We start from the raw sequence: 24,036 nt of genomic DNA, 5'->3' as shown, positions 1-24,036 counted from the left end.
AGCCTAGACTACATATGAGACAACAAAAACATCAAAAAACAAAACTTGGGAGCTGGAGAGATGTCTCAGCAGTTATGAGCACTGGCTGCTCTTCCCAAAGACCCAGGTTTGGTTCCCAGCACCCACAGAGTGGTTCAAAACTATCTGTAACTCCAGTTCCAGGGATCTAACACCCTTTCTGGCCTCCGAAGGTAACGGGCATGCAAATGGTATACATACATATATGCAGGCAAACACTGGTATACATAAAACAAAAACAAATCATTCTTTAAAATGGGGGAGGGGATGGGGAGACAGCTCAGCAGTCAAGAGCACTTGCTGTTCTTGCAGAGGACCCGGATTCAATTGCAAGCCCCCACATCAGATAGCTCACAGCTGCTGCGACCCCAGTTCCGGGGGATCTGATGCCCTTTTCCTGTCTCTATAGGCGCTGCAGGCCACTGGGGCACACGGCATACACTCTGGCGCACACGGAGATACATAAAACCCTAAAAACAAAACAAAATATGACAAAACTGAGGCTCAGACACCTTAAATAACTAGGTCCCACAGGAAGTGACAAAAGCAAGCAGTGTGACTCTTCATCCCACGCTCTCAGACTCTCTACTCACTAGTGCTTCTTGCCCAGAAAAATGCTTCCGCAAATCCAACTTTCGTTTCCTCCCATCTAATTATCATCTCAGCCCCAAGAGTTCCATTTCCTAGTGTAAGTTCTCAGAGGAGAGTGGACCAAGGAGATCAGAAGAGTGGTTTTCTGAAATATCAAATTGGCAGAGGCAAAGGGAAGGCAGAGCGACCGAATGCCTACTGTGTGCCGGCTGCCATGCTGAGCATTGACAGCACGTCTCTCCATTGTTTTATTTCATTTGGTTGGCTTGTGTTGTTTAGGGTGTGGCGGTGAGTACTGGTGTTGATGTTTTTGTGTTTGTTTACTTTTGAGACAAGGTCTGGATAGGTAGCCCAGGCTATCCTGAGACTTGAGGTCCAGGCACACACCACCATGCCAGGCTCCATCACTGCAGTTCTGAAAGTTCTTTTAATCACCCCCTGGAGAGAGTGACTACTATCCCTGTGGCAGATGGGAAAGCAGAGGTTGTGGGGGGTTAACCATGTCCCCAGGACTCTGCAGCCCAAAGGAAAGAGGGCTGTCTGTGGCTTCCTCACACTGGGCTGAGCTAGGAGCTGAGGCCAGGGTGTAGTTTCTGCCCTGAACAGACTTTGAAATTTGGTGAAGAAAGCAGACAGCAACAGTCCACTACTGTGTTACAAGACGGACGAGGAGAAGGACGCTGGACGCCACTCAAAGCCTAGATCAGGAAGGGGACTCACTTGGCAGAGAGATGACAGCCACCTACCTGTCCAGCAAGAACAAAAACACAGAAGTGTCGCAGAGCCTGGGCAGGCTGGAAAACACAAACCCATTCAGCCTGTCGGGAGCGGAAGACAAGTGGAAGTAGATGTCCACACGAGGGGAGGTGGGCTGCTTGCTAGAACCTCTAATGCAGTGTTCTCAATCTGTGGGTCAAGACCCCCTTGGCAAACTTCTATCTCCCCAAAATATTTACATTACCATTCATAACAGTAGCAAAATTACAGTTATGAAATAGCAATGAGGATAAGTTTATAGTTGGGGGTCCCCACAGCATGAGGAACTGAATTAAAGGGTTGCAGCATTGCAAAGGTTGAGACCCCACTATTCTAGGATTTTGGAGGACAAGGTTCTGCCTTTAAGCAGAGGAGGAGCTGAGATGCAGAGTCGGGGCAGGAGGGAGACAAGGGTTTAGTGTTCTGTAAAAGCCAGGGCTGGAGCCGGGCGGTGGTGGCGCACGCCTTTAATCCCAGCACTCGGGAGGCAGAGCCAGGCGGATCTCTGTGAGTTCGAGGCCAGCCTGAGCTACCAAGTGAGTTCCAGGAAAAGGCGCAAAGCTACACAGAGAAACCCTGTCTCGAAAAACCAAAAAAAAAAAAAAAAAAAAAAAAAAAAAAGCCAGGGCTGGATCCCCAGCCAAGGACTGGATCAAGAAGCCTGTCTTCCAGGCGCTAGGCACAGGTTCTCCTCAGTCAGAAAGACTGATGGGTGTGGGCAGCCCTGGAAGGAGGGGTAGAGAAGAAATGAGGTCCTGTACTCACAGATAAGCACTAGAAAACCAAGAATGTAAAATATGCAGGGCTGTATAATCTGTTTTCTGCCCAGAAGGCTGGGAATGGAGGTGGTTTATAGCCTGGTGCTATCTGTATAACTGAGATCACACCAGATCTTCCCCCAGACCCTTAAGATGTCCTGTGTAGTCAATCTATAGAACCCATCTTTATGGACGATGTCACGCGTGGTCTTTATAAAGAATTTCGAAGTAATCATCACCAGGAAACTTTTTGTTTGTTCAGTTGGTTTTTTTTTGTTTTTCAAGACAGGGTTTCTCTGTGTAGTTTTGGTGCCTGTCCTGGATCTCACTCTGTAGACCAGGCTGGCCTCAAACTCACAGAGATCCGCCTGGCTCTACCTCCCGAGTGCTGGGATTAAAGGCGTGCGCCACCACTGCCTGGCAGGAAACTTTTTATACTTCAAATATGCCTAAAATAATTTTAGACTCTCGAAGTTTGAGCCAACACTACTGAGTCTCAGTCATGTTGAACCCAACTTCCTTCTTGCCTCACTTGCAACACTCTCCACCGACTGTGGTCTTTGAGAGATCCCACCCAGAGGGTGGAAGGGTAGCTCAGAGTCCCTGGGGAGGAGGAAATTGTCATCAAGTTACCTAGACAAGTCAGTGGGAATAGGGATCATTTTGATGAAGAGCATTCAGCCTTTCAATAACTCAGTAAGCATGGGTTGCTAACTTACCTTGTGATGAGCAAGTTGTAGATACTGCAGCTACCATGATGTGCCCATTTGGTTTTTGGTTTTCATTGGCTTTATTTGTATGATTTTTTATGTTATTTTAAAGAATTATTTTGTCTATGTGTAGGAGTATTTCACCTGCATGTATGTATGTGCACTAGACATGTGTTTGGTGCCCTAGGAGACCAGAAAAGGACATCAGATCCCCTGGAACTGGAGTTACAGACAGTTGTGAGCTGCCATGTGGATGCTAGGAACTGAAACTGGATCCTCTGGAAGAGTACTGAGTACTCTTAACTGAGCCATCTCTCGGGCCCTGTTGGTTTGTTTTGAGCCAGGGTCTCCCTCTATAATTCAGACTGAACTAGAACTCTCTATGAAGCTCAGGCTGGCCTCAAATTCACGGTTATCCTCCTGCTTCACCTCCCAAGTGCTAGGAATACAGGCATGTACCAACACGACCATCTGGGGCTGCAGTTTTGAACAGAACAGACGAATTTTTTTTTTTCCAGCATGGAGGTTCAGTTCTAGCAGGGATGGGGATAGAAGGACCAAAAGAGGAATGAGGGACAAGGTACGGTTTTTTGAAGGGTTCCCAGAAGACTTCACTAGGATGATGATATCTGAGCAAAGACCTGAAAAGGGGAGAAGGGGCCCCACATTTCTCCCTCCTTTGAGGAGAAACAGTCCCAGCCAAGGGAGCTGCCAGCACAGAGGTCCTGAGATGCTAGAGAGTCCAGCAAGTCCAAGAAACAAGGAAAAGAGAGAAGCTGGAAGACACCAGTGAAAGGAAGGAAGGGTGGAGGAAGAGGGTTGAGGAAGGCAGAGGAAGCCAGGCAGCTCACTGAGCAGTCTCTCACTTTGCCTCCAAAGTGAACGGGAGCCATCAGAGGGTTTGGGACAGAGAGCGACATGACAGTCACTGTTCCAAAGTGTGATCCTGAAAACATCCAGACACAGAGCCAAGTTGAACCTTACTGCAAACACCCACATGCCCGGGATACTAGATACACTGTGAAGGAACAGTCACGGGATTAACATGTTGCAGGTACCCGGGTGCTGGTACCTAACCTTTACCAGGTAGTGAATTGTATTTAACTGTGAGCAGCCTGAATCCTCAGTGTCTGTGGATAATTGCAAGAGAATCCTGGAGAGGGACAACAAAAAACGCCAGCTGTAAAAAACACTCCATGTCCCTGAACCATTGTCCACCTAACACAACCTAGAGTCAGGTAAGAAGAGGGAACCTCAATGGAGGAATTGTCCAGATCAGCATCATCCTTGGCCAGGAAGTCCTGGATTATATAAGAAAGCTGGTTAAGCATGAGCCAGTGAGCAAGCCAGGAAGCAACCTTCCTCCATGGCTCCTGCCTCTGCTCCTGCTCTCCTAGCTTCTCTCAAAGCTAGATTGTAACCTGGAAGTGTAAGCTGAAATAAACCCCTTCCTCCTCTAAATTGCTTTTGGTCCTGATTTTTATCACAGCAACAGAAAGCAACTGGAACAGATATTTGTTTATTAGTGCCATAATATGTTGAAAATGTGTAATGTGCTTTTGATAGTCATAGAAGTTTACCCTTGAAGCCAGGCGGTGGTGGGGCACACCTTTAATCCCAGCACTTGGGGCATAGGGGGGGAAGAAGTTTATAGTTGAGAGACTTTTTTTCCCCCTCTTGAGACAGAGTTCCTCTGTGTAGCCCTGGCTGTCCTGGAACTTGCTCTGTAGACCAGGCTGGCCTCGAACTCACAGAGATCCTCCTGCCTCTGCCTCCCAAGTGCTGGGATTAAAAGCATGCACCACCACCACCACCACCCCTCTAAGGAAGGTTATGTTTTTTTGTTTTTTTGGGTTTTTTTTCCAGAGCTGAGGACCAAACCCAGGGCCTTGTGCTTGCTAGGCAAGTGCCCTATCACTGAGCTAAATCCCCAATCCCAGGTTATGGTTTTTAAATTGACCTGTTTGTGTATCATTGACAAGGGATTGATCATGATGTTTGATTTTAAATGTCACCTTGCCATGATTTAGAATTGCCTGAGCAGGATCCCTCAGAATTATCTTGACTGCCTTAATTGATGTGGGAAGACCCACCCCAAATGTGGGTGGCGCCTTCAGACCTTCCCTCTGGCTGCCAGATAATCTACCTTGCTGCCGCCACCCGGAAGATTCCTTCACTTAAGTTAAAAATCAGTGTTTCCGGGCTTCCAACGTTGACTGAGGACCAGACACTCTCCGGGTCTTCAGAACCACCTTGGGACTGCTGAGGCACCCAGCATGTGCTGAGGATTTCCCAGGTGGGTGCTCAGATGTATGATGCCTGTTGCTACTACTTCGACTGCATTGCATAGATAGGTTAATTTAATTAATGCAGGTATGTGTGTGTGTGTGTGCGCGCGCGCGCTTGCACACGTTCACTCTGTTGGTTCTGATCTTCTAGAGCACCGGTTCTCAACAGGGGTCACCTAAAACCATCAGAAAACACAGCTATTTAATTATGATTCATAACAGTAGCAAAATCACAGTAATGAAGTAGCAATGGAAATAATTTTATGGTTGGGGGTCACCACAACATGAGGAACTGTATTAAAGGGTCACAGCATTAGGAAGATTGAGAACCACTGCTCTAGAGAACCCTAACACACTAATATACTATTTTGGTGGTTTTTTTTCTTTCTTTCTTTCTTTCTTTCTTTCTTTCTTTCTTTCTTTCTTTCTTTCTTTCTTTCTTTGATTTTTTTTTCAAGACAGGGTTTCTCTGTGTAACAGTCCTGGCTGTCCTGGAACTCACTCTGTAGACCAGAGTGGCCCCGAACTCAGATATCCACCTGCCTCTGCCTCTCCAGCGCTGGGATTAAATGCCTGCGCCACCATGCCCGGCTTTCTTTGCTGATAACTGAAATCATGGGGTGGGTTCTGAGGCATCTTGGAAGGGATTAAAACCTGACAAGATAAAACCAGGAGCCACCAGGATGACACAAACAGGTGAGGAGGGTTTTACTTTTTTACATTTAAAAGGGTTTGATCTTTTACTGTCAGAGGGTTTTCTGACGAGAGCCCTGGAAAACAGCAGGTTTCCAGCTGACAACGGAAGACAACCCTAAGTAAATGTTACTTGTGCCGGAATCAATTCTCCTCGGGCAGAGGCTTCAACCAGACTCAGTGCGGAGAGGGCTTCCCCCGCCCCTTACTTCTGTCTTTTTGTCCCGCTTCAGTTTTGAATGAATCCTTGAAGACCCCAGCTCTCCCTCGGCCTTGCGTTGTCTTGGGTGCCCTGCCCAGACTCAAAGCAGGGAGCTCAGGAAATCCGGAGAGAAGGGAGAGGGGGCCTCGAGCCAGGTTGCCACAATGCCCAGCCCTCTAAGACCCCTGAGGCAGGAAGGTCGCTGGCTCACCGGTTTCCCTCAACCTCCTTCCTGAGAGGAAGGGGCTGCCTATGTCCCCCAAGGGTGAGGGCTCAGGGTAGAGCAGGAGGGAAGCCAGGAAGGTGTCGCAATCCTGGGTTCCCTGGCCTGTCAATAACGACGGAGCTAGAAAGAGAAGTTTCGCGAGCTTGCCCCAAGAGAAGAGCAAGAGAAGAGAGCGCAAGCACCGAGGCTGGGCACATCGCCCTAGCCCCGGCATAACCAGGGGAGGGCGGAGCCCTGGAGGCCCCAGACCATTCCCCAGCATTGCCAGGGCCACATCAGGGGGCCTTCGACAGGTGATCCTTGGGAACTGGGAGTCTCTCTGTGTGTGGCATCGGGGAGGTCAGACAGCTGAATCTCTTCGGGAACAGGAGCTGAGCTCTGGGGTGAACACATCCCTCCCGGGACCTCTGTCCCTCAGATGCGTTCTAGCGACCCGGATCCACCAAGGATTTCCTTTTGGCTACTCCCTGTTTTCAGCCATTTGGGCTGCTCCTTCTCGGCAAGTACGGCTGTCTCAGAGACTCTGGGCCTCCCTTTCCTCCTACAGCTTCCTTTGCCTCTTAAACAGTTGCTACAGGACTTGGCCTGCCGGGCCCCTCTGGCTCTCCAGATCCATTGGGCTAGCTTCTGCTGCCTGCCACTGTACTTCTGTCTGCATCTCTCCAGCCGTTGTTGTTGTTGTTGTTGTTGTTGTTGTTGTTGTTGTTGAAGTGTGTGGCTCTCACACAGATAAGAACCTTGAACTGCTGATCCTCCTGAATTCCAAGCGCTAGGATTACAGGCCTGCACCACCATGCCTGATTCTCAGTGTGGTACTGGGGCTCAAGCTTAGCCCTTTGTGTGTGTGCTAGACCAGCGTCCTACCAACTGAGCTACATCCCCATCTGCTTTATATTTTTGAGATAGGTTCTCACCAAGACGCTCAAACTAGATTTGAATTCCTTCTATAGCCCAGGCTGGCCTTGTGCTTGCAATACATTTGCCTCTACTTCCAAGGTAGCTAGGATTTCAGGCCCACGCCATGGGGCCAGGCTCTGCCTCAGTCTATTTCTGTGTATCTCTTTCCTCCAGCCTGTCTACCTTTCTATCATCCATCCATCCATCCATCCATCCATCCATCCATCCATCCACCCACCGCTACCTTTATCTCTACCACACCTGGAAGCCTTCTCCCTTGGTTTAGTCCTGGTGTCCCCTTCCTCAATCTCTTCCCACTGACAGAACAGGACAGGAGAAGGGAACCGAGGGCGAAGGTTGGCAATGGTGAGTAAAGGAGAGGCCAGCAGGAAGAGGGGATGCTGTCGCAGCAAAGGCCCTGTCAGTGGGCACAGTGAGAGCGTCTGCAGAGCCCAACAGAGACAGCGAGAGGGATGGGAGCAGCCTGAGAACCTCGGAGCTAGAAGTAGACCCAGAAACGGGGCTGTGCAGTGTGGCACAGACCAGGGCAAGCTGGCTGTGCCAGGAGGCTGTGGGGACGGGCACTAAGTCCTGCCGGTTCCATTGGCTGACTTCCTGCTTTAGGGCTCACAGACAGTCACAGCTTCCGAGAGCTTGTTCCTCCAGCACAGTGCCAAAGGCTTTATTTAATCTTAACGGTCTCACTTCGTCCTTATAGCCCTGCTGAGACATGAGCGTTACTGTTAATCGTCCTTTCACAAATGAAGAAACTGAGGCTCAGAAAGGTGAAGTAACTCATCCAAGTTCACCAGGCAGGTAAGTGTTGGAACCAGGACCAGAACTGGGTTCCCGGCCTCTTTGCAAACAGTAGGCATAGGCTCCAGTCCGAGCTCCTACTCACCTGGGGGACTGTACTGATGCCAAACATGCCAGCCCCAGGCAGCCTAGGAAGGATGCCTAGGCTTTTCTGCGTTCAGACTTGAGGCGGGCACCGAAGCAGAAGCCATGGAGGAGTACTGACTTACTCTTCCTGGCTTGCTCCCACAGTTTGCTCAGCCTGCCTTCTTCAGCCTGCTCTTGACATGAGCCTGTGGGACCAGCGCCCTGAGTCCTGGGGCTCTTTCCCACTCAGTATGTACATGTGTGCGCACGTGGTGACGGGAGATGATCAAACTGGTGTGCTGATGTGAGGTTATTCTCTTAGTTAAGGGTTCTATTGCTGTGATAAAACATCCTCGCCAAAAGCAACTTGGAGAGGAAAGGGTTTATTTCAGCTTACACTTCCAAGCAACAGTCCTTCACTGAGAGAGGTCAGGGCAGGGACTTGAGGCGGGCACCGAAGCAGAAGCCATGGAGGAGTACTGGCTTACTCTTCCTGGCTTGCTCCCACAGTTTGCTCAGCCTGCCTTCTTATAGCACCAAGACCACCAATCCAAGGGTGGCACTGCCCACAGAGATCTGAGTCCTCTCACATCACACATCAATCAAGAAAAGGCACCCAGGCTAATCTGGTGAGGGCATTTTCTCAGCTGTGAGTCCCTCTTCCCAAATGACTTTAGCTGGTGTTAAGCTGACATAAAACTAGCCAGTGCAGTTACCAAACAAGGATGAGTAGACAGAGATGTCCTGGGCAAGAGGGAAGGAAAGCTTGTGTTCCTAGTGGCTCTGATCCTTGTTCTTTCTGGGTGGCAGGTTTCACCTTGGTGATACACACACACACACACACGCACGCACGCACACACTCACGCACACAGAGTCATTTCCTTAATGTCAAGCTGAGAGGAAGTCCGTGATTTGAACCATTTTACATCTTTCTCTCAAAGTCCTAGGGAGTGCAGGCCAATGTTACCTCCATGTTGCAAACACTGAGGCTCAGAGGTCAAATAACCTGACCAAATTGTGGCAGAGCAAGGATTAGCCTCAGCTTTGGCTAAAAAGCTTGTTCTAACCATTTCTCACTGCCTCCAGGTAAGCACCAAGTTGGCACAATGGTGGGGCTGGGAGCCTGCACCCTGACTGGAGCTGCCCTGATCTTCTTGCTACTCCCTAAAAGTAAGTTGTGGGCTAGGGAGGAGGATTAAAAGGGAGGCACAGGTCCCCAGGCTGCTGTGCCAGACCCTGGGAGGGTGGCAATGAACAAAACAGCCAAGGTCTCTACATCACAGAATTCAGAAGCAGCAGAGCAATCACGATTCTAATTACAAGGGGTAGAAGGACTCCAGGATACAGTCTGCTCACCAAGATGCACACATGCCAACCTGGTGAGAGAGGGTCAAAAGAGCACCATGAAGGGGGAACAGCAGGTACAGAGATCCACAGATGGGAGTGATCATGTTGCTTCTTCAAGAATAGACCCGGTGTCTGCTAGCTGAAGCCACAGTCTGAGCTGAAACAGTGAGAGTGAGGCCAGGGGCTATGTGAAAGATGTGGAACTTCGTCCTAACCTTGACTGAGCGGACTGACCTGCCAGCTAGGGTTCTTCACAACTGTGTGAAGACATCTGATTCTCTTAGCTGGACAGTGGTGGTACACACCTTTAATCCCAGCACTCTGGAGACAGATGTAGGTGGATCTCTGTGAGTTCAAGGCCACCCTGGTCTACAGAGCGGGTTCCAGGACAGCCAGGGGTACACAGTCTCAAAAGCCTGTCTCAAAACAGAACAAAACAAAACAAAACAAAAAAATTGGGAGTCTTCCAGAGACACAAAGGTAGTGCTAGATAAGGAAGGAAATCAAGCCTGATGCTGATTCATAGACAGGCATTGAGACTTACTGCCATAATTAGGTCCTTAATAATGCCAGCCACACAGCCACGAGAGGCTGGAGTGTGGCGGAGATCCAACAGCGGCCCACGAAAGAGAGGAAATACCTTTAGACTATAGGGGTCTCTGGGTTTAGCAGAGTAGTGGTAGTGCTGACTAGGCTATAAGGCTATAAAGTGGAAAGCCAACCCTATTATCCCATCCTACCCCAGGGCTGTTACACGCCAGGATCTTAGCGGCTTCGGGAAGGTACTAGATAGGATGTAAGACTTGACTGGTTCACTCTACAGGGGCAGCTCTGGGGTCTAACCAGTGGGAACCGTTTCTTTATCTCCATTCACAGATGAAAGCAGTAAGACACAGGGAGTCCCACTTACGTATACTAGGGTCACTAATAATAAGTAAGACAGGCAGTCTAGTGCATGTGTCTAAGCTCACACCCATCACATCAGCCTGCCTTTGCAGGCAGCCACGCCTTTGAAGTGTCACAATCAAGACGGGCTCTTACAATCAGATCTGAATTGGACAAGGATTGCTGTGGCCTTGAGGGTTCTTATCACTCTGTGGCTTTCACTACCCAGTCCCTCCCTGGTGAAGAACTGACGCTGTCTAAGAGGAATAGACTGCATTCATAACTGCATTCAGGGAAGGCATGGGATACAAATGTTCACACAGTAGGGAGTATGCCCATCATGGGGAAGGCGTTCACACCATGGGAAGTGTTTATACCACAGGGCTTGTTCACGTCACAGGAAGCATTCACACCGTGGGGCATGCTCCCATGATAGGAAGTGTTCATAACCCGGGGAGCATTCACACCACACACAGGAAGTGTTCATGCTTCTGGGAGTGTTCACACCTCCGGGGGATGTTCACACTGTAAGGAGGGTTCACACCAAGGGAAGTAACAACCACAAATCAGGAGCTGCTTTTCTCTGCAGAGCTCATTGATAACCATTTACGAACACATTGTCTCTGTCTCTCCCTATAGTGTGCATCTTGCAGGCCCCGTGCTTCCTCTTCATGTTTAGTCCCTGTGTCCTTCCAGATGGGAGGGTGAAAAGACAGGGGAGGGCTCTGAGGCTGGGAGTCCAAAGGTCTTGACACGGCCCATGTTGGCCTGGCAGAGGAGTCCTTCAGGGCCCACTCTCTATCCATCCAGGTCTGGAGAGCTGCGGGCACATCAGGATCTCAGTCCCCATTGTCCGCCTGGGGGACCCTGTCATGGCCTCCTGCACCATCAGCCCAAACTGCAGCAAACTGGACGGAGAGCCACAGATCCTATGGAGACTGGAAGATGGACCGAACCAGCCGGGAGACAGACAGCGGCGACTGCCTGATGGGACCCAGGAATCCACCATCACTCTGCCTCACGTGAACCACACCAAGGCCTTTCTCTTCTGCTTAGTGCCGTGGACCAACAGCTTCCAGGTCCTGGATCAAGCTGAGCTTCGGGCAGGCTGTAAGTCCCTCCCACCATCCACCCATCTGCTTCCAAAGCCCCTCTGCCAAAACCAGGGAGAGCAATGAACTCGCTCTACTTTGTGAGTATGACAGAGGAGGGTGTGGTTCTTCCTGTCAGGTGTTATTATCTAGCCCGTTCTCCAGGTGGAGAAACTGACCGCTGGTGAGGGCAAGTGACTTACTGAAGGCCACTCTCCACAGTGTTCCCTGTAGAAATACTTGTCTGCATGGCTGTTTTACAAGCTCAGGTCCTTGGCCATAAGAGAGGCTTAGCTTACTTCTAGCTCCTCTTAAGCCCAGTCCCAGTTCTTTCCAAATTGAGCAGGATGGAGTTTGTGCCAAGCTGAGGTAGAAGGAACATAAGAACCAAGGCATAATGGCACATCTTTAATCCCAGTAGGGAAAGGTGGATCTCTGTGGATTTTTTTGTTTGTTTTTTGTTTTTGTTTTTTTTTGTGAGACAGGGTTTCTCTGTGTAGCCCTGGCTGTCCTGGAACTTGCTCTGTAGACCAGGCTGGCCTTGAACTCACAGAGATCCCTCTGCCTCTGCTTCCCAGGATCTCTGTGATTTTGAGGACAGCTTGATCTATGTTTTGAGTTTCAGGGCAGCTAGGGATACCCAGTGAGACCCTGTCTATCCCACCCCCCAAAAAGAAATTAGTGCTAGGGCTGGTGATGTAGCCCCACAGTAGAATACATACTTAACAATGAACAAGGCCCTGGGTTCCAATCCTAGCACCACACCAATCAATAACAGAGCCAGGCATGGAGGCAAATTAGAAACTAGCCTGGACTATATCATGAGATCTGTCTCCGAAAGAAAAGAAAGCAGTGCTCACCACGGCTCCCACCTGCGTGAGGACAGTTGTGAGTGCCCTGTACATAGGAAGTCACTTAGCACTTCTAGGAGTTACTTTTCCCTTACTGTGACAAGACACCATGACCAAGGAAACTGTAAGAGAAAGAATTGACTTGGGCTTACAGTTCCAGAGGGTGAGAGCCCACGATGGTGGAGCAAAGGCATGGTGACAGGAACAGATGAGAGTTTACATCTTGAGCAGCAAGCAGAAGACGAGGAAGGCTAACCGGAAAAGGGACAAATCTTTTGAAACCTGAAAGCCCACCCCCAGTGACACACCCTCCCCAACAAGCCTCCCAAAACAGTCCCACCAACCGAGAACTAAGTATTCAAACAGGAGTGTTTGGGGGCCACTGTCAATCAAACCACCAACAGCCCTTAAAGAAACCTAGGAGAGAAGTTGGTTACCATCACCCCTCTTTGCAGATAAGGAAACTGAGGCACAGGGGCAGTTCAATCACTTGAGGATCCAATGGCTAGCGATTGACCAAACCAGAATGAAACCCAGGCTGTCTCTGAGGGTCTGAGATGCTCGCCCCTGTACTTGACAGTAACATAGCTGCCCTGACAGATCCACACTGCAGAAGGAATAGTCCAGCCCAAGGAAGTAAGACCCCAACCCCCCCCCCCCATGCCCATGAAGGCTCCTAACGTTCTTCCCACCTCATCCAGACGCTCCTGCCAGCCCCTCCAACCTGTCTTGCCTCATGTATCTCACCACCAACAGCCTGGTCTGCCAGTGGGAGCCAGGCCCCGAGACCCACCTGCCCACCAACTTCATCCTAAAGAGCTTCAGGTACATAGAGTTTTCTGCCAGCCCCTTCCTCCAGATCCTGGGTTGGGGCATGAGTCACTGTGGGGGGTGGAGAGCCAGGAAAAGGGCGGGGGACTTGCCTTCTTCCAAAGCCCAGCCTCTTGGCAGGAGCCGTGCCGGCTGTCAGTACCAGGAGGACTCCATCTTGGATTGTGTGCCTGAGGACAGGCAGAACACCTGTTCCATCCACCGCAAACACTTGCTTCTGTACCAGAATATGGTCATCTGGGTACAAGCAGAGAACGCGCTAGGGACCAGCGAGTCCCCAAAGCTGTGCCTTGACCCCATGGATGTCGGTGAGCGATACTGGGTGTGAGAAAGGGGAGAAATCTCCAGATTGGGAGACCCAGAGGGGTATAGGGAGGAAACACGGACCTAGGCACATATAGGGAGTTTTTGGGAGCCCTGGAGAGAAACAAAAGAGAGAAATAAGGACCAGAGACTAGGTTCACTCTTTCATAGTATTTATTTATTTATTCGCTGGTTTTTCAAAACAAGGTTTCTCTGTGTAGCCCTTGCTATCCTGGAACTTGCTCTGTAGACCAGGCTGACCTCAAATGTGCCACCACCACCCAGCTCATCTTATTTATTTCCTTATTTATAGGGGCAGCACATACATATCATGGGGCACATGTGGTGGCCAGAGGGACTTTCTGGAATTGTTCTCTCCTCCTACTTTGAAGGCAGGGTCTCTCTTGTCTCTGATGCTGCCCTTGTGCTCCAGGCAAGATGACCTGGGAGCGTCGGGATGATTCTCCTGTCTTCTCCCAGTTTGCCACAGTAGTGCTGGGATTACAGATATGCGTCACTGCACTGGGCTTTCTGACATGGGTCTGGGGGTTGAACTCTTGGGTTGTCCGGCTTGCGTAATAGCTCTTTTACCCAAGGATCCACCACCCCAGCCTTCGGCTGATTTCTTGAGGCTCCCCTCCTCCCCTGTGTGCACCACCCCACACACACCTACTAGGCTGTGGCAGTCCTAAAGATATGGCAGTGAGCTGGGCGGTGGTGGTGCACACCTTTAATCTCAGCACTGGAGAGGCAGAGCCTGGCGGATGTCTGTGAGTTCGAGGCCAGCCTGGTCTACAGAGCGAGATCCAGGATAGGCACCAAAACTACACAGAGAAAACCCTATCTCAAAACAAAACAAAACAAAAAAGATATGGCAGTGAACAAAACTTCAGAGGTCCCACCCCCCCCCAGAATACTGCAACAATTTCGATGGCAAAGAAAATAAAACGGGATGCCCGATGACTTTGGAAGTTGACAACTAAGTAAGTAGACCCTTGGAGGAACTGAGGGAGCAAGCCGCTGGATATCTGGAAAGAGAATCCTGGAAGCTGACATCCAACAGTTCAAAGCCCCTGAGGCAGGCCTTCACCTAGTAAACACAGATACTCACACCCAAACACAGCTAGAGATAGGGCAGCAGACAGAGAAAAAGACACGGAATGGGGCGCTGAGGCAGAGCCCTCCCCACGAGGCAGGGGAAAGTCTGACAACCCCACTCCTTACAGTGAAATTGGAGCCTCCCATGCTGCAGGCCCTGGACGTTAACTCTGACCTAGCCCCACGCCAGCCCGGCTGCCTGTGGCTGAGCTGGAAGCCGTGGGAGCCTGGTGGTTTCATGGAGCAGGAGTGCGAACTCCGCTACCAGCCACAGCTTAGGGGAGCCAACTGGACACTGGTGAGACAGGGGACAACCTCGAGATGGAGGTGGGGGACTGAGAGAGGACACGTTGGATTTAGTGTCACCTCGCACCCGACAGGTGCCCCAGCTGCCTTCCAGCGAGGACCAGTTCAAGCTCTGCGGGCTCCACCAGGCGCCAGTATACACTCTGCAGATTCGATGCATCCGCTCACCTCTGCCTGGACTCTGGAGCAGCTGGAGCCCCGGCCTGCAGCTGAGGCCCAGCCTTAAGGGTGAGAAGGCAGGAGCATCCATCAGAGCCTAGTCCGGTCCCCAGGGCCCTGCCCAACAAAACCCTCTCCTCTCACCCCTTTTTACAGCCCCTACCATCAGACTGGACACCTGGTGGAAGAGGAAGCAGCTGGAGCCCGGGACTGTGAATGTGCAACTGTTCTGGAAGGTGACTCTCTGAGAATCCCCTCCCTCCCCAACAGAGCCCCAAGGTGGGGCTCAAGACTGCAATGTGCCTGGAAGGCTGGGAGGCAGTTTGCATGCATTTCACAAGCCTCAGAAGCTGGGTAGTGGCCTTGGGGAGAGACTGCAATGCAGGGCTCTGGGATCACCTGTGCCCCAAAGGGTTCAGTCAGAGAAGAGCTAAGCAGCACCTGCTGCATGTCCTTATAGATTTTGCCACAGGGAAATAGAGGAAGGGAGAGGAGGGGCTTAGGGCCCAGTTCCTATAACCGGCCCATGTATCCTAGGTACTAGCTAATTCACAGTTGAGCTAGACAACTCCCTCACCATGTTCTTCCTCACCCATCACAGCCAACGCCCTTGCAGGAAGACAGCGGGCAGATCCAGGGGTACCTGCTCTCTTGGAGTCCCTCAGATCAACAAGGGCCGGACAGACACCTCTGCAACACCACGGAACTCAGCTGTATCTTCCACCTGCCCTCAGGGGCCCAGAACGTGACCCTTGTGGCCTACAACACAGGGGGGACCTCTCCGCCTATGCCAGTGGCTTTCTTAGAGAACCAAGGTAGAGGGGGCTGGCCCCTGGACAGCAGAGAGCAGCATGGGAATGTGAAGGCTGGGCTGCCTAGGCTCCTGCCTGTCTAGTCCCACGGCTCGCTCACAGAGTGACCTGGACAGGTTACTTCCCTCCCTGGCCCCCCCGTTGTCTCCAGAACCTGCAAGTGGATGTACCAACATTGCCTCTGGGGGGAGCCAACTTTAAACCAACTTCTAAATTATTATTGTTAGCCAGACCTAGGCTTATCTGGGAAAATATGCATGCATACATGCACACACACACACACACACACACACACACACACACACACACACAGAGAGCTAAGATTCCCACTTATAAGTTGTATGTGAATGCAGATAACAGCTGGCAGACAACCTCAGATGTCATTCTTCAGGTGCTGTCCACTTTTTTTGGAGACAGGACCTTTCATTGGTCTGAAGTTCACTGATTAGAAGCTACTCTATGGAGGCCAGTTAGCCCCAGGGAGCTACCTGTCTCTACCTTCCCAGAGCTGGGATTATAAGTGCCACATGCCTGTTTTGCTTGTTGTTGTTCTTGTTTCCACGTGGATTCTGAGATGCAAATTCAGGTCTTTGTGCTTACCTTACAAACACTTTACCAATTAAATTATCTCCCCAGCTCTGAGCTATGTGATCTTTTTGGGGTTTTGGTGGTTGTTTTTGTTGTTCTTGTTGTTTTGGGTTTTTTTTTTTTTTGTTCTTGTTGTTGTTGTTGTTTCGAGACAGGGTTTCTCTGTGTAGATTTGGCTCCTTTCCTGGATCTCGCTCTGTAGACCAGGCTGGCCTTGAACTCACAGAGATCCACCTGGCTCTGCCTCCCAAGTGCTGGGATTAAAAGCGTGTGCCACCACCGCCCAGCGAGCTGTGTGATCTTAATGAGCTGTGTGATCTTAATAAGCCTCTCACCTCTCTGTATCTCCCATTTTTTTACTCATTGATAAAAAGGAGACGACGGTAGTACCTCCCTGCTGTGACTGTTAGGAAATGCAATGAATCACATAAGTCAAGCTGAGGGCCAGGTTTGTTCTGTACACCCTCCTTTAACACAACCCAAGCCTCTACAAGGTGGAGATTTTTTGTTATCACTTCCACTTGACCGATGAGGAGATTGAGGCTCTGATGTTGCTACCCCCTGGATCACAGGTCTGTCAGTAGCAAAGGCAGGATTAGAATCTAAGTGTCTAGTACTGAGGCTGGCATACTCTTCATCTTCTCTCCTGTTTCCGACTTTCTCTCCAGGTCCAGCTGTGACCAGACTCCACGCCATGGCCCAAGACCCAGATAGCATCTGGGTAGACTGGGATGCACCCAGCTCTCCGCCTCAGGGCTATCTGATTGAGTGGGGCTGTAAGTCCCCCAGCCACAATTCCAACAATAAAACCTGGAGGATGGAGACCAATGGGAACATTACTGGAATTCTGTTACAGGGTGAGACAGGCCTGGGGTGGTGGGGGGTGGGTTGAGGGACAAGAAAGGGGAACAGAGGGGGTGGTGGTTGTCTAGAGGGAGCAAGGGCAGTGGAACCTCCCTATAGAGGCAGCCTCCCCAGCCTTTTCTGAACCCTTACCTTGGGGAAGTTCTTCCTATACTCTAGCCAGATCCTGTCTTTGTCTAGCCCACACTCTGCTCCTTTCCTAGTTCTCTGTTCCGCCTTCCCTTCGTGACATCCATCAAATGAACTAAAAGAGATTTCTGCCATTAGTCCCATAGTCCAAATCAGGCCATGCAGAAAGGAGATTCTGAAACTGGGTGGCAGAGGTTAGCCCCCAACCTTAGCATCATCCCATCTTCTCTCTGCAGAAAACATAAATCCCTTTCAGCTCTATGAAATCACGGTGGCTCCCCTGTATCCAGGCATCGTTGGACCCTGTGCAAACGTCTACACCTACTCTGGAGAGAGAGGTTTGTCTACCATCGGAATCCTCTCCTCTCTCCCTGGCTGGGCCCTAGCAACGGGGAGTATGAGGAAATGGTACCCTTTTACTTCTGGCCTCTGAGAGGGGTGCTCTCCATCCTGGCCTACACTGGGCCCCCCAAAGCTGGGCAGAATTCAGGAGATGGGGTAGAAGACAGGAAGCCATGAATATGAGAGAATCGGGAAGGGAGGGAGTCTCACAGAATCAATCCATGGCCCCAGCAGAAATCCAGTGTCAGATCTGATAGAATTGAATGGAGTCCCTGACATGATTCAGAGGGGGAGTGGCAGAAATCAGATACCAAGTCAGATAAAACCAGATATGGCAGAAATCGGAGAGCAAGGATTTGCAACCAGACAGAACTGGTTTCAAACCCAGGCTCTGCCCCTGTGAACCATAAAGGGCAAGGGAATTCAGATGAAATCCTGGGGTTGGGGGGAGAGACTCTGGGCAAAGTAGTGTGTACCTCTGACCCTAACGACTCTGATGAGGTAGGATTATGATTTAGGGGCCAGCCTGAGCTATGTGGTGAGACCTCCAACTCAAACAAATACAGTGTCCTCTTGGAAGGGATCTCTCTTTTGTGTCTCTGTCTCTGCCAGTCTTACAGACACACACACACACACACACACACACACACACATTTGCTCTTGCTTTGGTGGGTTGGAGTTTGATTTTTACTGTTTCTGCTATTGTTTTAATTCATTTATTATTATGCGTGTATGATGTGTACAAATGGATGCACACGTGCCAAAGTGCCTGTGGAGGTCAGAAGGCAGCTTTGCAGAGTTCATTCTCTCCTTCCACCTTTGTGTGGTGTACCAGATAGCTTTCATTATCAATTTGATGCTATCTAGAGTCATCTGGGTCTAGGGAACCTCAATTGAGCAATTGCCCACATTATATTGGCCTGTGGTCACATCGGTGAGAAATCATCTTAATGGATGCGGGAGGGCCTAGCCCATTATGGGAAGCACCATCCCTAGTTAGGTGGTGTGGATGGGCTGTATAAGAAAGTTGGATGAGCAAGCCAGAGAGCTAGCCAGTAAGCAGCCTTCCTCCACGGTTTCTGCTTCAGTTCCTTCTTGAGTTTGTGCTCTGGCTTCCCTCAACAATGAATCACGACTAGAAGTGTAAGCTTGAAATAAACTTTCCTCCCCAAGTCGCTTTTAGGCATGGTATATATCACAGCAACAGAAAAGCAAAGTAGAGCCTGTAGGGTCCAGGGAATTGAACTCGGGTCTCCAGCCTGCTGAGCCATTTTGTTGGCTCCTTTTATATTTGTTTTAGAACAAGTTCTTACGCTAGCCTCAAATGCACAGCAATCCTCCTGCCTCAAGTCCCCAGAGTACTAGGATTTTAGACACACACAACCACACTCAGCTCCATGAACTCTTTTCTCAGTCATCTACTGTACACTCCAGGTTCTGGGTCCAAAAACTCACCAGAGCCCGGTCAGACTCACTCACTCTAATCACATCAACCCTTCTGCCTCCCCCTTCTCTCTCCACAGCCCTTCCTCATGCTCCAGAGCTACATCTAAAGCACATTGGCAGGACCTGGGCACAGGTGGAGTGGGTCCCTGAGACCCCTTGGCTCGGGATGATACCCCTCACCCACTACACCATCTTCTGGACCAATGATCAGAATCAGTCTTTTTGTGAGTCTATCCTCAGCTCCCCAGAAGCCTGGGAGGCCTGCAAGGGGTGTTCCTCAGCAGATAATGAGATGTTTCAACACTCCAAGCTGACCATATGCTCCACCCACAGCCATCACCCTGAACGTCTCCTTCCATGGCTTTGTCCTGGACCACCTGGAACCGGCCAGTTTATATCATGTCTACCTCATGGCCACCAGCCGGGCAGGGTCCTCCAACAGCACAGGCCTAACCCTGATGACCTTGGCCCTAGGTAAGGAGGAAGGCTAGCAATGCAGGGTGCTGGCGGGGTGTCCCACTTTGCCTCTCAAGAAATTCTGATTTTGTCAGGTGTGGTGGCACACATCTTTTTGTTGTTGTTGTTGTTTTTTCGAGGCAGGGTTTCTCTGTGTAGCTTTGGTGCCTGTCCTGGATCTCGCTCCATAGACCAGGCTGGCCTCGAACTCACAGAGATCCTCCTGGCTCTGCCTCCCGAGTGCTGGGATTAAAGGCTTGCGCCACCGATGCCTGGCTAATGGCACACATCTTTAATCTCAACACTGACACAGAGGCAAAAGGAGCTCTGTGAGTATGAGGCCATTCTGATCTACATAGAGATTTCCAGGCCAACCTGAAAAAAAGGAAAAAGAAATCTTAATTTTGAGAGTAATGGGACCTGCCTTCAGATCTGCCACTCTGAAGAGGAAACCAGGGTCCATCTGAACGGGACCTGCAGCCCACCAGTCTTACTCACATATACTCCTGCCCAGGATGTATAACCCTTTTCACACAAGAAAGTTTTACACAATTCTGAGTATGTACACATGTAAAACATACAGATCAAACACTTACTGAGGATAAATAATAGATTTATTTTGAAACAGTTCTTTGGTATGCATATCAATTTTCATTTATTAAAGACTAAAGCAAACCTGCATACTAATGAGATGGATGTGCTTGCTTCTCTTACACAGATAATTAAATATTAGGTGGATGTTTGACACTTGGGGGCAAAGAACATCTTCAGCCACCTTCAGCATTTTTCAGAGTTAATCAATACTTTGATTTTTACAATCATCGATGCTAAGAACCACACATTGCATAAATATCTAGTACCAAATGGCAGATGTGTGCTTAGGGCCACATTTCAGAAATTGTTAAAAATTCTGGCCTAATCCCAAGCCAGAATTCATTCAACAATTTTTTTGTGTGTGTGAAATTCAACTCAAACAGCAATTCTTACAATTAATCATTCTAATATGATACAATCCAAAGATACACTGGTTTGATGTCCACATGCTGAGGATTGACAGCAGGGAAATATTGGAAGTCTTTATTTCCAGAATTAAACCATTATGTTCCTGCAATGGCAGAAACCTTTGTACGACCAGTAAACACAATGAGATTCTGAGGATCGTAGCATATGATAGTCTTGAATCTGAGTCGAGATGTTTCAGGCAATAGTTGATGGTACTGTGTGATGTGATGGCATGCACGGTGCAGAGTGCACGTGTGTGTTTAGAACCAAGGCTGCAGTGAACTTGCGCTCTGCAGCACAGGTGAGTGCTGGCAGACACATGTTAGACCCGTCACGTGTTTGGTTTTTTTTTTTTTTTTTTTGGTTTTTCGAGACAGGGTTTCTCTGTGTAGCTTTGCGCCTTTCCTGGAACTCACTTGGTAGCCCAGGCTGGCCTCGAACTCACAGAGATCCGCCTGGCTCTGCCTCCCGAGTGCTGGGATTAAAGGCGTGCGCCACCACCGCCCGGCTGGTTTTTTAAAATTAATCTTTGGTTGTTATCCTTTTAAAAAACCTTTTACTCCGGCCAAAACGTTACCATCCCCACATTCAGTGATGGATCCTTCATGTAGGATCATGACTCACAGTGGAAAAGCCACACAGTAAGCTCTTCTTGCTTCTCTCACCCCAGAGACATCTGAGCTACAAGTTTTCCTGGGCCTACTTGTCTTCCTAATTTCATTCGTCAGCTTCTGTGGGACCGTCTGGTTCTGCTGCAAGCACAGGTGAGTGTATCCCAGACTTCCTGTTACCCACGGGTGGGGAAGTGCCTCCCTGCCTTCCTGGACTTCCGGGGCCCCAGTCTGGGAGTCTGTCCTTCCACCTCTTCCCCCCTTCAGCTGTCCAAGTAGGGCAAAGAATGACAAGCTGGGAGGGCACACTTGACCCAGACTTCACTTGCCCCTCTCTCCAGCAGGAAGAATTTCTTCTGGCCAAATGTACCAGATCCAGCCCACAGCAGCCTGAGTTCCTGGGTGCCCACCATCATGACTGAGGTAGAATCATGAGGCAGAAAGGGATATATACCATGACTGGCAGATGAGGCACAGCCACTAAAGGGATGATGCCCTTCTGAGGAACACACACCTAAGTCTCACTTTCAACCAGAGACACTCCTCTAACACACACACACACACACATACACACGCACGCACGCACGCACGCACAGGCACACACTGCTTTGAAGAGATGCAGGCCTGAGTTTGACTCTCAAAGCTTCATCACCTCACTATGCAATGGATTCATGGGTGCTGCGGCTGGGGGTGCTGGGGGGGCGGGGAGGGTCGAGGAGCAGGGGAGGTCTTCCATGACACATGTCAGGAATGTATAGGTGCTAGGCAAGTACATCCCTCTGTGCTCTGCCACACAGCAGCAAGAGAGATCACACAATTGCCTCATTTCAGGAAGGTACAGTGGGTGGGGCGGACATTTGAGATAAACCATGTCTCATTTTGTATCCCTGTGTTCAGGAAATCTTCCAGCTGCCCAGCGTCTGGGACTCTGGCATGCCACCAATCACCAAGATCACTGTACTGGAGGAAGATAAGAAGCTGGCCAATTGGGATTCCAGTGACAACTCTCAGACTAGCAGCCTCCCTACCCTGGTTCAGGCCTACGTGCTCCAAGGAGATCCAAGAGCAACTTCCAACCAGTTCCAACCCTCCTCTGACACTAATGACCAGGTCCTTTATGGTCAGGTGCTGGGGAGCCCCACCAGCCCAGGATTAATGCGGTACCTTCGCTGTGATTCCACTCAGCCCCTTTTGGGGGGCCTCACACCCAGCCCTAAGTCCTATGAAAACATCTGGTTCCAGCCAAGACACCAGGAGACCTTTGTGCCTCAACCTCCAAGCCAGGAAGATGACTGTGTCTTTGGGCCATCGTTTGATTTCCCCCGCTTTCAGGGGCTCCAGGTCCATGGAGTTGAAGAACAAGAAGGCTTCTAGGACTTTCTGGGTCCTTGAATCTTGGAGGCCTTGGCCAGTTCAGAGGAAAAGAGCCCTCCACTGAAACCTACTGGCCCTAAGAGATGCAGAAAGGCCTAATCTGCTCCATCCCTGACCACTAGTACCCCTCCTTCACCCCAGCCTCAGGCTGTACCCCCAGGACACCCTCATACTCTCAAGATCCAGATAGAGACTGCTTCCAGCCCACCACTCGCCTTTTGTGTTTCCCATGATTTCAGTCTGTTAAACTGATTTTAGAATTTGAGTTAGGGCTGGTGTTTTCAGAAACTCTTGCTAGACGTGGTGGTCAACATGCCCATCACTCCAACATAGGAAGAAGAAGCAGAAAGATTGCAAGTTCCAGGCCAGCCTGGGCTACATAAGGAGATCCTGTCTCAAAAATTAAGCAAAAGCTAAATAAATAATAAACTTTCTGTGACGTTGATTTATTTTGTTGGGATGGGGGCTCTCACACAGAGGTCAGAAGACAACTTTTGGGAGTTGGCTCCGTCCTTCCAGCATGTGGATCCTGGAAACTGGACTCACAGCTTAGTGGTAAGCATCTTTTACTATGGAGCCACCTCACTGGTCCTAGAAAAGAATCCCTTGGGCATGGCTGAATGTCTTTACTTTTCAGGGCCCAGCAATCAGGAAGATATTTCTCAGAATCACTCATCTGTTCGTTCCTTCCTTCCTTCCCTCTTTCCACCAGCTCCTGCCTAGCATCTAAGTCCTGCACTAGCATCAGAGATTCAAAAAGGACAGCTCAGGGCCCCATAGAGAGCTCCCATACTGGCAGTGGAGACTTGAAACTGATTATCAGGAAACAGGCAAGACTTCTTGGGAGGAGCTGCTGTACTGGGAAATACAGTGAAGAGACAGGAAGAGACCAGCCCCGGGGGTACCCACAGCTCCAACACTTGGGAGACTGAAACAGGAAGGTATAGAGACCAAAGGTTGAACTCTATTTTCCACCGTTATTGTTTTGTATTGTTTTTGAGACAGGATCTCACTAGTTCTGGCTGGACTGAAACTTGCTTTGTAAACCAGGCTAGCCTCAAACTCAGAAATCCACCTCTCCTAAGTGCTGTGACTACAGGTATGCACCACCATGCCCATCCAGCTTACTTTTTTTTTTAATATTTACTTATTTTACATGTATGAGTGTTTTGACTACATGTATGTATGTGCACCACCACGTGCACGCCTGGTTCCTTCAGAAATGAGAATAGAGCATCAGATCCCTTGGAAGGAGAGGTATGGAAGGCTGTGAACTGTCATGTGCTAGGACCCAAACCCAGGTCCTCTGCCAGAGCAACTGAAGAGGACCCCGAACAGCAGGGGCTCCCTTCCAGACCCCAGATTAGGCACAAACCACACCCAAACACCTGTTTTCATAGAGAGATCCTTTATTAAGTGGGAAGAAAAGTTCAAGTGGCTGCTTTCTGACTCAGGCAGAAAACAGCAGCAAACGACCTTGCAGGTGCCATTTTCTTGTTTGTTTGTTTGTTGTTTGTTTT

The 24,036-nt window shown here is 49.9% G+C and overlaps 1 protein-coding gene across 5 annotated transcripts; it reads left to right on the top strand.

Moving 5' to 3' along the window:
* The first annotated feature begins 767 nt into the window (after positions 1–767).
* On the top strand, positions 768–22,950 carry Csf3r (colony stimulating factor 3 receptor). Of its 5 annotated transcripts, none has more exons than XM_052718035.1 (18): positions 768–897; positions 4,971–5,129; positions 7,858–7,955; positions 9,108–9,191; positions 11,064–11,363; positions 12,897–13,020; positions 13,147–13,334; positions 14,556–14,725; positions 14,808–14,961; positions 15,049–15,128; positions 15,494–15,707; positions 16,961–17,149; positions 17,522–17,623; positions 19,151–19,297; positions 19,407–19,547; positions 21,202–21,295; positions 21,484–21,565; positions 22,040–22,950. In XM_052718035.1, exons 4-18 carry the CDS (start codon positions 9,128–9,130, stop codon positions 22,514–22,516), a joined length of 2,526 nt encoding a protein of 841 aa, XP_052573995.1. In that variant the 5' UTR covers positions 768–897; positions 4,971–5,129; positions 7,858–7,955; positions 9,108–9,127; the 3' UTR covers positions 22,517–22,950. The 5 variants fall into 5 exon arrangements, with proteins under 5 accessions (XP_052573995.1, XP_052573998.1, XP_052573994.1 ...); XM_052718034.1 differs by lacking the exons at positions 768–897; positions 4,971–5,129 and adding exons at positions 5,974–6,535; positions 6,611–6,745; XM_052718038.1 differs by lacking the exons at positions 768–897; positions 4,971–5,129 and adding an exon at positions 5,973–6,535 and having other exon boundaries at positions 21,487–21,565.
* The last annotated feature ends 1,086 nt before the right edge of the window (positions 22,951–24,036 follow it).

This window comes from Peromyscus californicus, unplaced genomic scaffold (genome assembly GCF_007827085.1).
Source record: "Peromyscus californicus insignis strain IS unplaced genomic scaffold, ASM782708v3 Scaffold_5__1_contigs__length_169319896, whole genome shotgun sequence".
Classification (NCBI taxonomy): Eukaryota; Metazoa; Chordata; class Mammalia; order Rodentia; family Cricetidae; genus Peromyscus; species Peromyscus californicus.
This window is presented reverse-complemented; position numbering and strand designations above follow the sequence as displayed.